At 50.8% G+C, this 13,421-nt stretch overlaps 3 protein-coding genes across 3 annotated transcripts; all 3 read left to right on the forward strand.

Moving 5' to 3' along the window:
- The first annotated feature begins 2,232 nt into the window (after positions 1-2,232).
- On the forward strand, positions 2,233-3,669 carry LOC109783536 (inorganic pyrophosphatase 1). Its single transcript, XM_020342135.4, has one exon. It carries the CDS (start codon positions 2,583-2,585, stop codon positions 3,396-3,398), a length of 816 nt encoding a protein of 271 aa, XP_020197724.1. The 5' UTR covers positions 2,233-2,582; the 3' UTR covers positions 3,399-3,669.
- A 1,709-nt stretch (positions 3,670-5,378) lies between these two features.
- Positions 5,379-8,301, forward strand: LOC120976792 (uncharacterized). The gene is made up of 2 exons (XM_040404206.3): positions 5,379-5,910; positions 7,965-8,301. The coding sequence occupies exons 1-2, from the start codon at positions 5,537-5,539 to the stop codon at positions 8,197-8,199; spliced, it is 609 nt and encodes a 202-aa protein (XP_040260140.1). The 5' UTR covers positions 5,379-5,536; the 3' UTR covers positions 8,200-8,301.
- A 171-nt stretch (positions 8,302-8,472) lies between these two features.
- Positions 8,473-11,087, forward strand: LOC109783535 (uncharacterized). The gene is made up of 2 exons (XM_073510690.1): positions 8,473-9,367; positions 10,781-11,087. Exons 1-2 carry the CDS (start codon positions 8,880-8,882, stop codon positions 10,956-10,958), a joined length of 666 nt encoding a protein of 221 aa, XP_073366791.1. The 5' UTR covers positions 8,473-8,879; the 3' UTR covers positions 10,959-11,087.
- The last annotated feature ends 2,334 nt before the right edge of the window (positions 11,088-13,421 follow it).

The following is a 13,421-nucleotide window of genomic DNA, read 5'->3' on the forward strand; positions in this document are numbered from 1 at the left end:
AAACCGTACAAGTAACAATGTTACAGAAGAAGAGAAAAAAAATTGACGCCCAGGAGACAGCCCGACCTAGCTAGCATGCAGAAAGACAAACACCACGAGAGACACAAGTAGATGTGGGGTGTTGTCAAGGGATCACAATACCTAGACTTTGCGAGCAACCTAACGCACCGCACTGCGTGCGTACCGAGCCCCACGGCACAACTCAGGAGCATCCACAATCAACGAGTGCAGAACACGAACCTTGACTGGGAGCCCCGTAGAGGAAGATCGGAACGATTAGCAAATTGGGGAGGCGCTTTGCGCCATCAAAGAGCAAAGATGAACCAAGACATCACCGAGAGCACGACGCTCGCCACCGCACTGCGTGCGTACCGAGCCCCACGGCACAACTCAGGAGCATCCACAATCAACGAGTGCAGAACACGAACCTTGACTGGGTGCCCCGCAGCGGAAGATCGGAACGATTAGCAAATTGGGGAGGCACTTTGCGCCATCAATGAGCAAAGATGAACCAAGACATCACCGAGAGCACGACGCTCGCCGCAACACATCGGCCACCATGGGAGGGTCGTGAGCAAGCATAGCGAGACACCTACACGAGGGGGAAACAAAAGGCCGCCTTGCGGTGCCGAAGGCACCGCCACCAAACCCCAAAGAACACCACCGAACAACCACCGTCGACTCCAAGTCAGTCGCACCACCACCACCACTGGTCTCTCCGGCTGATCCCTATTCCAAAAATGATGCCCTCAAGAGAGGAACGACGCAATGCACCGCCATCATCCGATCCGATAGAGCACAGATATGAGGTTTCCCTCAGAGCAGGGGACGGTAAGAGAGAGGAGCACTTCACCACAAGAGCACCTTCAAGAAGGATGTGACACCCGCGGACGCCGCCGCTGCCGGCTCCGACCATAGCCGGAGGCAGACTTTCGCCTGGCATCGTCTTCCACGCACATACCAAACCAGCTGGTCCACCGCATCCAGCCCCCACCGCCTCGGGCCAGATCCAGACGGATCCAACCCATCCCACAGCGGGCCTGCCAGATCCGAGCTGAGCCGAGGCCAGCAAGCACACGGCACCACCACGCCCAGCCAAGGTCCCGACAACGAGCTGCCACCACCCGCAGCACTCCCCTGCCTTCCACCGGAGAGGACAACCCCACAACCGCGCGCCCGAGATCCGCCACGAGCAGCACGGGATCTCGAGAGCCGCCATGGCCAGCCGCCGACCTCTACCGCGGCAGAGAGCCGTCTGCTCAGGCCGGACCAGGGCCGCCTCCCGATGCAACAGCTGCTGCAGGCCGCGAAGGGCGAATCCCCGCCGCCGGCCCCTGGCCGACCTCCATCGCGGCAGAGAGCCCTCTGCTCATGCCGGCCCAGGGCCGCCTCCCCGATGCAACTGGTGCTGCAGGCCGCGTAGGGTGAATCCCCGCCGCCGCCGTCACCGGGCCGGGCTTTGCCGGAGGTGACCACCGGCGGCGGTGAGGGGAAGGGTCTGGGAAGGGGGGGCCGAGGCCGGGCAAATCTGGTCGCCGCCCGAGTCGCCCTGCGGGGAGCAGAGCGAGATGAAGTCGTGAAGATCGTCAGCCGAGGAGATGCGCTCAAGTCCTTTCATCCATCGATCATTTGCAAGGGCATCAGCCACATGTAGCTGCTTTCTTCTGGCGAGCATGATTGGGCCCGGGGCCACATCTCTTGGAGCCATACCGTTCAGCCAGGAGGAGGTCCAAAATTTTGCTATCTTCCAATCACCCGGCAAGATGTCAGTGTAGGTGTTGAAGAGATTCGGTTGTCAAGAATTAAGTTAAATTTCGATTGTTTAAATTCAATTGTCAAGACAACGTGGTCAGTTTGACAGTTTCAATTGTTTAAATCGAAAGTAGGTTGAACTATTATGCAAATTTAAATTTTACTTCTCGCACAATTTTTTTTTTTAATTTTACTTTATTATGTGTAGGAGATCGGCTAGGTCTGGCCATAGCTTAGTGGAGTAAAAATATTTCACAAAGGTTTTGCTTCGCCGGATCCTTCGCTATACATATAGGGCATTGGTTAGAGCGCGAGAGAAACATGTACGCTCGAAAGTGTTCCGTGACTTGCCCGGACGCGCGAACCCAGCAGCCGCGAGCCAGAACGGGCGGGCGAAAGCGGCACCACGACGGCACAAGAGAGGATATTCCCCTGGCCACATGCAGGAGCCCCTCCGGATCCTTCACGTTCACGGCCACACCACGAGAAGCCACCTCGCGCCTTCTGGCCGCGGGAGGCAAAGACGCGAACGCGCATATGCCACGGCATAAACTACAACAAAACCGAATCCCCAGAACCAAAACCAAACCTGATTCGCCGCGCGCCTTCCGGAAAGGGCAGCTAATTACTGCAACGCGCCGGAGCAAGTCCGATCCGATGCCTGCCCCTATTCGTAGGCATCTCGTAATATTCCCTCAGCATCTTCCCGCCTCCCCGTCCCGGGCCAGTATATAGCCCTCGTCAAGACCACTCGAGGCAAACCGCACGCAGGCACGCACGCACGCACACCACTCCGAAATCCAATCCAAGAAGAAGGACCGTACGTCGAGATGGACGGCGTGGTGGTGGTGTTCGACTTCGACAAGACCATCATCGACGTCGACAGCGACAACTGGGTCGTCGACGGCCTCGGCGCCACGGAGCTCTTCGACCGCCTCCTGCCCACCATGCCGTGGAACACCCTCATCGACACCGTCATGGGGGAGCTGCACGCGCAGGGCAGGACCCTCCGCGACGTCGCCGACGTGCTCCGTGCCGCGCCCATCGACCCGCACGTCGTCGCCGCCATCAGGGCCGCCCACAGCCTCGGCTGCGACCTCCGGGTCCTCAGCGACGCCAACCGCTTCTTCATCGAGGCCGTCCTCGACCACCACGGCCTCCGGGGCTGCTTCTCCGAGATCAACACCAACCCCAGCCGCGTCGACGCCGACGGCCGCCTCCGCATCGCGCCGCACCACGACTTCCACGCCGGCCCGCACGGCTGCGGCCTCGGCACCTGCCCGCCCAACATGTGCAAGGGCCAGGTGCTCGACCGCATCCGCGCCTCCGCCGACGCCAGGAAGCGCTTCATCTACCTCGGCGACGGGCGCGGCGACTACTGCCCGTCGCTGCGGCTCGCCAGGGAGGACTTCATGATGCCGCGCAAGGGGTTCCCCGTGTGGGACCTCATCTGCGAGAACCCGGGCCTGCTCCAGGCCGAGGTGCACCCGTGGAGCGACGGCAAGGACATGCAGGAGACGCTGCTGCGGCTCATCAGCCGGGTGCTCGTCGAGGAGAGCACGCTGCTGCCGCTCGACTGCAAGCTCGAGTCGCTGCCGGCGGCCGTCCAGGACGGCATGCCCATGCCGCTCGGCGTCAAGAACTGATCCATCCGTCCCTGCTGCATTTACCATTAATTTGGGGATCGATACCTTATCTTCTGATTTGCTTGCTTTGATATGCTGGTGTGTAGTAGTACGAGTTTGGGTAGGGCGTCGGTGGAAGCTAATTAAGGATTCGGTGTTCGAGCGCCAATGGCGAACTCGATAGCAGTAGTATCTGACTGATTTGTGCGTGTCGTCCTTGGGCCTCCTGGCAATGGCGAAGCTCGCTGTATCCCATTTATCTATCGATTGACGAAAAGAATACTTGAGTTGATGTGACGGAAGTCAATTTCGGCCGATCGATATTGTCTCAAGCATGCTGCCCTGCTACCTTCTACATTTCTTGGAATATTTTTCTTCTTTCGTAGACAGAGTAAAAGTTCCCAATTGTATGCAAATAGAAGGAACTTGGAAGGGGCAACAAATTGGAGCTAAATCACAAATTTGTTCCCACCAACACATCTTTTTGAATAGCTTGGATTACTCACCGCATGTGTGACCCTGTTCCAGCCAACACATCTAGCAGCAATCTTGCTAGTCTTTCTGAAGCTGCTTGTCATCGGCGGACAACTTTGCGTGTTTGATTCCATTCGTAAAAAATTAACTTGTAAATTTGGGACCGCAATATCTGACGAACGTTTTTTAGGAGGGGTTGGTATTTGTGAATGTTTTAGACATCAACTTTAGTTGTATGAGGTTGAAAAAATTCTTCAGAGATGCATGAGATTTTCTAAGGAGAAAAAATTACGCTTCAAAAAAGGGTAGAATTTGTCATCTCTTACCAAATAAAGTTGCCAAAAAACGTTCGCTTGACATCCTCTCCCAGCTGACGTTTGCCGGTTATCATTTCCGTGATTTTGTAGTATAGGAAAATGACAATCATTTCGTGGTCACAAATTGATGAACCTCTGTGCACATTTGAAGGCATATATCCTCGTACTTGCCACGTCTTTGTTTACTATTAATTCGGTCGCCGTCATAGGCAGTTATAGAGAGTATACGTTCAACCGTGCACATGTGATTTTGTGCATTTGTGGTCGTGTGCATTTGCCAACAACCATCATTTATAAAGTATTTTTCCCTATTTTGCGGGAAAATTATCACCAGTTAAAAGACGGTGCAAGATAGTGAACCTTTTTGGCCCAACGTGTTTCAGGCTGCAAGAAACCGTGGCGTTTGCTTTTCCTGCAACCTCCTGCCAGCGCTAAATCTTTTTTCTTTTTTGCGGGGTGCCAGCGCTAAATCTTGTTCCAGGAGAGTAGGGTAGACATTATTGCGCGGCCGCCAACATATCTTGGCGAATCGTGTGCCCGTGAAACTGAAAGGGATATTCCAATGCAAGTTCGCTACAGGTCCCGTCTCACCGAAGTTTAGGCACATATTCGTGGGATATGCCCTCATCGATCCACGGGAAAGTTGCCGACCTGAATTCACAGGAGCCACGGAATACAAAGCTAGTCACATAAGAAACATGCCGATTCTGACCGACGGCGACGGGGATCGTCGCCGGTGACCACCAGTCCACGACGACGCAGCTCAGGCCATGCTCGAATGAACTTTTTTTCGTTACGAAAGCTCGAACTCTAAGGGGCTGTTTGATTTGTGACTAACTTTGCCAAAGGTTGTCACAACTAAGGTTAGGCTAGTTTGATTAACTTAGGTGAGTGTTTGGTTCAAGCCACATCTTAGGCAAGCCACACTTGAGCCTCACATGACATACACATAAAAAGTATGGTAAGATTCTCTTAGGTTTGCCAACTTGTGACTCTTATTTTGATGAACTAAGCTTAAAAGCTTAGGTAAGGTTGGCAAAAATGTGTGGCAAAGTGTGATAATGCTAGGCCTAGAACCAAACAGCCCCTAACTTTCAGCCCGTTTTCCTCGAAAAAAAAACTTTGAGCCCATTCATGCATCCCTTCGGAACCGAGTGCTGGGCCTGGTTGTTATAGCAACTGCGGCCGGCCCACCACAGTCTACCGGAGCTGGGCTTGGGCAATCCACACTCCAGGCGTGCGCCCGGCACACCACGAGCCGCGTCCGACTGCCGAGAGAGAGACAGAGCTCGGAGAAGGCAACGCCCAATCGCCCACGCTTCCACCTCCCCCTCCACGAGGCAAGGAAGGAAACCCTAGGCAACGACCATGGCGCTGCTCCCGCGCACGGCCCGGCTGGCCCTCCTCTCCGCGTCGCCGCGGACGTACTCCGCCGCCGCCGCCGCGGGCGCCTCCCCGACCCCACCGGCGCCCTACGCGGGCGTGCCTCCGCCGGCGGCGGGGTCCAAGGCGGCCGAGTTCGTCGTCTCCAAGGTGGACGACCTCATGAACTGGGCGCGAAGGGGCTCGATCTGGCCCATGACCTTCGGGCTCGCCTGCTGCGCCGTCGAGATGATGCACGCTGGCGCCGCCCGCTACGACTTCGACCGATTCGGCGTCATCTTCCGCCCGTCCCCGCGCCAGTCCGACTGCATGATTGTCGCCGGCACGCTCACCAACAAGATGGCGCCCGCCCTCCGCAAGTCGGTACCGAACTCCCTCCTCCGTTGCTGCTCAGATTTCCCTTGCGTGCGGCCGATTTGGGCGCCCCCGCTTAGATCTCGGAAGGGATTTAATTAGAAATCTATTGAATCGGATATAAGTTCTGGCTCAAATATTTATTGAATTCGCTGTTTGTGAGGATCTTCTCATTGGCACAGACCCCGAATGTGAATGTTATCCACGCTCTAATACTGCACACAGTTCTTGTTCCCCATTTTCGAATTTGATTTCGAAACCTGCCACATAATGAACACCAGCTCGTACTAACTCCATTCCCCATCTGTGTATTTGATTTAAACATCTGCTAGAAACAACACCAACTCTGATCGTTAGAATGCGTGGTTTGCATAAATGGACCACTTCAGGGGATGAAACACAGAAATGCTTACATTCCAGCATCCATATTGCTAAATATCAATACATCATGACTACAAGCCTGCCTACCGCATATTGCTAAAGCTAGAGCCTGTGATGAACACCATAATTTAAGTAGAAATCAATTGAATCTGAAAGAAGTTCTTGCTCAACCCTTTGTTTTGGGGGATCTTCCTGCTGGCACAGACCAGTAATGTGATTTCTACGCTCTAATAGTGTACGAAGTTCTCGTTCCGCATTTTAAAGTTTGATTTGGAAACTTGTCACAAAATGAACAACAGCTCATCCCAAGTCCTTTTTCACAATCTGTGTATTTGATTTGGATACCTGTCAGAAACAACACAAACTATGATCGTTGGAATATGTGGTTTGTGTAAATGGACCACCTCACAGGATGAAACACAGAAATGCATATACATTTCAGCATCCCTAGTACTAAATACTATCAATACACCATGATTGCAAGCATGTTGTCTGCATATATCGCTAAAAGCAGAATCCTGTGACGAAGACTATAATTTAGTATATTCCCTGTATGGCTGAAGAGATTTCACAACATAAGTTGTTTTTATGTTTAGGTTGGGCCAGTCCCATGACTAGTTCTTAGGCTCTTAGAGTATGGATTACTCAATCTTACAAGTGAAGAAGCATTTGCTGACTTGTTAGATAGTGTGTGAACATAGACATAGGTTATTTAGGCTTGCTAAGTTTGAATATCCTATTTCCTGTGATAATGTGCTGCTGTTAATATCCAAATATTTCTATATTTCAACACAATAGTATCAAAAAAGAAGAAAACATTCACAGACTACTTTATATATGCATGAACTCGCTTAGCCAAGAGACTGGACCATAAAAAGAATTTAAATCTGATAATTTTTTAACTGATTGATGTGCTTTTGTGGCACCTTAAGAATTACTCCCTCTGATTCACATTGTAAGTAGTTTAGCACATTGACACATTTGTCAAAGTAAGTAACTTCTCAGAAAAACATGTTATTCCAAACAAAAGCAATTTTACCCAGTGCTAGAGGCTCCCACGGTCCCACCCCAGGTGAGATCCGGGGAAGGATTATACATGGCAAGCCTTATCCCTGCACAGTGCATTGCAGAGTGGCTGTGTCGAAGCCAAGACCTCTTTGCACAAGTGGGGAGTACTTCACTGCGCCAGACCTGTCCTTCAAACAAAAGCAATTGTACATAATGGAAACATATTTCATGATCAATTTACTAGTATCAATTTGATATTATCGTATTGGTAATTTGTTACATAGTGATGATTAAAATACTAAAACTGCTGACATTATTAATCAAAGGAAGTATATGATTGTGATATGATATGTGAATGTCTCGGTTTACATGGAAATAAGTGTGCTGTTGTCTTCATCCCCTAGGAACAAAGCTAGATTTATCTGCCCTCCGTTCCATAATTTGAACTAAAACCAGACAAGAATTATGGAATGGAACGGAAGGAGTACTTAGCTTCTTAGTATGCCACATGCTTCTCCTTTTGGGGGCGTATCTGTACTTTAGAAGAATTGGTGAACGTCTTCTGACTTTAGCAAACAATATTCAGAGATGATTTGCTTTAAGGTCATTCTGTCTGTCTCACAAGTTCCTTTTTCTCTAATGCTCCTGTCATTTGCAACTTTATCTGCAGGGTTTATGATCAGATGCCCGAGCCACGTTGGGTCATTTCGATGGGCAGCTGTGCCAATGGTGGTGGATACTACCACTACTCCTACTCTGTTGTGCGCGGATGCGACCGCATTGTTCCTGTGGACATCTACGTCCCTGGATGCCCCCCAACTGCTGAGGCCCTACTGTACGGTGTTCTCCAGCTCCAGAAGAAGATCAACAGGCGCAAGGATTTCCTTCACTGGTGGACCAAGTGAAGCGCCGTTTGTTACTGTTCTGGCTTGTTATATTTGTTTTTGATTCTACACTGAAATAAGGACGTTGTGCTCGGACGTGCAAAACTTGCTGTTGTTTGTGCCTGGTTGGATGTATGCACGGGCTGTGCGGATGAGCATGGACTCGTGCACTTGGTGTTGCTGTAACTGCTTTTGCTCTACATATTGTAATACACCTTTATGACTTCGTTCTTGTATGATGCAAATTTGCTACAGTACATGTGGTAAGCAATTCAAACTATTTTAAAACAAATTTAAAAAATTGCTACTGTACATGTTTACGTCATCATGATTTGCACACAATTGTTATCTTATCTGCTCCAAACTTCAAGGACTCAAAATCTTGTGCTGCAAGTATTTATTTACCATAGGCGGTTGTAAACTTACCAATCGTACGCTTAAAGGGATGTACTTGTTTTTTTTGCGGGAAACGGGACCTACTTGTGCAAAGCGCCCCTATAGAACACATCCCGTCGGCCCTTACGGCTCTGCCTGCGTTACGCCTTCTAGAATCTCTTCGGCTCCGTCCTCCAAACCCCCTCACCAAGAAAGCAGAGGTGAACCAACCAGCGAAACCGTCATCAAATTGGTCGCGAGTTTGTGCTTCCCGATCTACCTCTAACCTTCTCTCCGCATTGCACCTGCGAACGGCGGGCAGATCCATGGCGGCGCTGGCGTCGAGGATGGCGCTGCAGTCCAGGGCGGCGTTGGCCTCGAGGATGGCTCAGCTGCAGTCCAAGGCGGCCGAGGCGACGAGGTTCGCGGCCAAGCACGGGGGTGCGCTGCAGTCCGAGGCGGCAAGCTTCGCGGCCAAGCACGGGGCCACTCTGCAGTCCAAGGCGTCCGAGGCGGCAAGCATTGCGGCCAAGCATGGGGCGACGCTGCAGTCCAAGGCGTCCGAGGCGGCAAGCTTCGCGGCCAAGCACGGGGGCGCGCTGCAGTCCAAGGCGTCCGAGGCGGCGAGCTTCGCGGCCAAGCAAGGGAGCGCGATGCAGTCCAAGGCGGCCGAGGCGGCGAGCTCCGCGGCCAAGCAAGGGCGCGAGTACCACAGGACGCTCATGGAGAGGAACAAGCAGTACGTCGTCGACCCGCCCACCGTCGAAAAGTGCCAGGAGCTCTCCAAGCAGCTCTTCTACACCCGCCTCGCCAGGTCCGGACGATCCCTAGCCCCTACCGTTGCACTTTGTTCTTACCATCCATCTCTGCTGTGCTCCTGCATCATAGATTGTTTCCTGATGTTGATCTGCTAGCTGATGTGCCTACTAGCTTCCGTTTCTGTTGCGATAACTAGTTAATGTTACGCCTTTGTAGGGTTCATTGGTGCTTGTTTGGTCTGGGTATGCCAATTTCGATTTGTCAGCTTGCGTGCACGGATGGTGTATTGTGGGTTTTTCTTGTTGCAGCTTGCGAGGTTTAGTGGTCGGATGGGGGATTGGGAATGCAAAAGGGCTCTGGCTGATTGTTTGCCTTATAGCCATGGGCTGTATATATAGCTTGGTTTGGGCACCCTGAAATAAAGTAAACTGTTCCTTGTTTGTTTTTATTTTTACTAGTAGCAAGGATTCAAGAACCAAAACCCAAAAGGGAGTTTCAGGCTTTGTCGCGAAATCCTATTGTCGCCTTGCGTCCAGGCAGCCATGATGCTCTCTCTTGAAAATGGACTACAACAAATTTTACGGCCTGCCTAGTTGTTATCCCTTGTGTGCTGATTTGTATCACTCAAGATATTGAGGATTCAGGCTTTCTAACCAATGTAAATTCTAGCTTCTGTGAGGTTTCAACTAGAGGCTACTTGTGAACACCACCTTAATTAAGAATAGAGTAGGAGTCTTTAATTTCAGATTATCTTTCCTTTTGATTGATCATATGGCTCTACTGGATGGATGTTCATTAACTATGCGGGGTGTCTTAATGCTGAATGAAATCTGCTTTATTTATAAAATACTTCAGTTGGGTTTGCTGCCTTGTCTATTGGGAATCGCACTGCTTGGTCATGTCAGTTTATATCGAGCTTATATGGAATTATGGATAGCAAATTACATGCATAACTTTGAAGTTCTTATGGTTGGGTGATAATCTTTTACAGTTGGTTGTCACCTCCTAAGTATTAGAGTTAGGAGGTGGCAACATTAGTTTGATCTCGGTCTTTTGTTTCGAACCTGTCCAGGCCCGCAAGGACGTGCAAGATAAACTATGAATTGTTAGAATTTGATTCCTTGATGAAGAAACAATATGGTAAATATGACACAATGTTCATGAGTTCCACTCTGGATGAGACTGTAGGGATCCTGGATTCTTTATAATGTTGGTTTATGCATATTGGTATTCTGGGTTATGTCTAGGTTTCTGCGTCTGGGTTATTTGTATGTCCGTTCCTATTTAACCATTTAACTGTATGACAACTGGTTCGAAACAAAAACAAAGAATTAATTAGATTGCATAGTTGTATATTCCAAAATTTTGCATAAAACTGGACAATTTAACATGCGTACTTCATTTACGGTGTTGTAATCACTTATCAGAAGTTTGATATATTTACTGACGGAGGACACGTTTGTTGCAGCATTCCTGGCCGTTACGAGGCTTTCTGGAAAGAGGTTGATGCTGTAAAGCTCTTGCTGAAAAACAGAAAGGACCTGAAGGCTGAGCATGCCGGGGTTGCCGCATTGTTTGGCATTGAGTTGTATGCATGGCTTCGTGCCGGTGAGTTTATTGGTAGAGGATTTACCCTCACAGGTTGATCGCTGACGTCTAGCATGAGCGCACATTATTTGTCTACATACATTTGCCGTCTAGCTATGAGCGTACATTGTTAGTCTACATTTGCCATCGGATACTGTGTTCGTTGATCGAAAGTTTGTGCTTTTCTAGTTTGTTCTTGCCTCTGCTGAGTGAAATGTGTCTTACTTGTGTGGGATATCCAATAGATTGGAATTCCCTGAGATGGCCGTGTGCTTCTTTCGAGCTCTTTGGTAGGTCATGCGCGCGGCGTACTCCCTTCCTGATGCTCTCATCTGGCGAATTTGGCACTGCCGTAAGCAGTAAAACAGAGATCTGACCAAAGGGAAGCAGGTAGTAGCTGAACATATGATTCCAGTGTTGAGGAGAGTAGCGGGGACTATGGTATCGTATTTTTTCATTCGAGTATCTGTTAGAAATGAGGACAAGCCAACTCCCGGGTAGTTAAACTTAAAGTCGATGGTTGGCTTCAGTGACGTTCCAATGGAGCAACTTGCCAGTTATCATGGAAACGGAGTGCTCATATTTTCAAATATCAGTCGCGCCCATATTCTTGGGATGGGCTTGGCCCTGGCTGGCCACCACTACTACTCCCCGCATCTTCTCCCAGGCTCTCCATCGCTCTTTTTTTCTTTTCGCGCATTCTCTTCCCCCACACGCGCCTTGCTCCGAATTGAGGCGCAAGGACTGCACACGTCACCTGATCAAGATCGGCATACACGATAGGTACGGGCGGGCAACTGACTGCGGCGATGAGTGACATATTCTTCGAGCAAGGCCAGCACACCCAAATCTCTGTCTACAAGTGGTGAGAGCCGACGCTGGAGATGACAACCACCTGTGCTACAACGATGACCCACCAGGAACCTGGCGTGCTCCAAGCTGCTGCTGCATGTGCTAAAGATGGCAGACACCCATGCTGTGACGACGACAACCGTATGCTGGTATGCTGTGAGCAGCGGCCGCTGCTGCTAGAGATGGCGAGAGCCGTTGCTGGAGACCGAGGCAGCTGGTGCTGGGATGCGGCCACAGGGTGCTACGACGACAACGCGGGATGCTGCAATCGAGCCATCGGGGTGCTACGACGGACACCGGTGGGAGCTGGAACCATCCACCAAGGGTGCTACGACCCGCGTCGGGCGTTGCTACAAAGGTGACACAGGGGATGCTGAACTGACCATGCCGGTGCTACAACATGAACCACGGAGAGTTGGGACCAACCTCCGCCTCTACCTGCAACGTCACCGCAAAGCCGGGTGCTGCCTAGGCACAACTACAACAAAGCCCGGGGTGTTGGGACGGTGATCGCAGGATGCTAGGACGATGACCACAGGATGCTGGGATGGCTGCCGAATGTTTGCGACGTCGAGGTACCGACCGTGTTGCGGCGCGTGGACGGCTATGCTGGAACCGGCAAGCGGGGAAGCTGCAACCAACGGGTGCTCGTACTGGGACCGCCAATCTGTCGTGTTGCCACGCGCTGAGTGGCCATGATGGAAGCGACAACGGAGAAGCTGCGAGCAGCGGACGACGAGGCTTGCAACCCCTGACGGTGTGAGCTACAACCCATTGACAGTTGTGCAACAACCTTTTTGGCGGCGAAGATGTGAAGGTGAGCGCCGGTGCCGCGAGGAGTGACGGTGGGCCACAAGTGCGCGAGCTCTTCAGGCAGGTTCTGCAAGGGCGGCCAAAGCGGTGGCCAGCGTTGTGTGTGTGTTGGGGGGAGGGGGTTGCGCCGCGCGGGAGGGGCGATAGGGGATGCCAGACATACTAGGGGAGGGGGGAGATCACACGAGAGGATCCGACGGCGCGTAAGGTCACCATCTGATGCCACTGTCGCCGGCACGTACCATCGGCCTATCTAGTTGTCCGAGATGCGACTAGGAAACAACTCGTTGTAAAACATTTTTTATTGTGTTCTCCTAATTACATGGTACATGATGGGCTTAAGATAAGACACTACATAACCTAATAAAACTATTCAAATGATAACGCCCACACGTGTGGCACGAAGCGATTCCATCCACACGTTTTTTTGATGGCAACTTTGATTACAAGAGGATGGCAACTTTAGTTGTGAAGCATGGCAACTTTCTGTTTGGATGGCAAGTTGCAGTTCTTTTGAGATTTTTTTTGGATGGCATTTTAGTGTAAAAACGTGTGTGCGGTGTTACTACATGCCACATGTGTGGCAGTTATCGGCGTCTTAAAACTAAGGTAAACATTGGTTGATTAGCACAATTTATACTACTAGTAAAATATGTTAAAGTATGATTTGATCAAACTAGACACTATTCCATTAAGGATCACAATTTATATACAAGTAGAACAAACACGATAGAAAAGATGCGTCCGTCATGGGGGCGTGGGAGAACCCGCCGCGTCGGTTGGCTAGCAATCCGCACGGGAGGTTTGTACAAGGGAGGATTAACCTTAATTACCGAATTAAATTAATCCTAACCCCC

The sequence above is a fragment of the Aegilops tauschii genome, chromosome 3 (genome assembly GCF_002575655.3).
Source record: "Aegilops tauschii subsp. strangulata cultivar AL8/78 chromosome 3, Aet v6.0, whole genome shotgun sequence".
NCBI lineage: Eukaryota > Viridiplantae > Streptophyta > Magnoliopsida > Poales > Poaceae > Aegilops > Aegilops tauschii.

Bases quoted from the DNA above. Each gene is read 5' to 3' on its own strand.
- LOC109783535 (XM_073510690.1), top strand. From the start codon at position 8,880: ATGGCGGCGCTGGCGTCGAGGATGGCGCTGCAGTCCAGGGCGGCGTTG. The intron at 9,368-10,780 runs GTCCGGACGATC...CGTTTGTTGCAG, and splicing joins TTCTACACCCGCCTCGCCAG to CATTCCTGGCCGTTACGAGG.
- LOC120976792 (XM_040404206.3), top strand. From the start codon at position 5,537: ATGGCGCTGCTCCCGCGCACGGCCCGGCTGGCCCTCCTCTCCGCGTCG. The intron at 5,911-7,964 runs GTCGGTACCGAA...CTTTATCTGCAG, and splicing joins ATGGCGCCCGCCCTCCGCAA to GGTTTATGATCAGATGCCCG.
- LOC109783536 (XM_020342135.4), top strand. From the start codon at position 2,583: ATGGACGGCGTGGTGGTGGTGTTCGACTTCGACAAGACCATCATCGAC.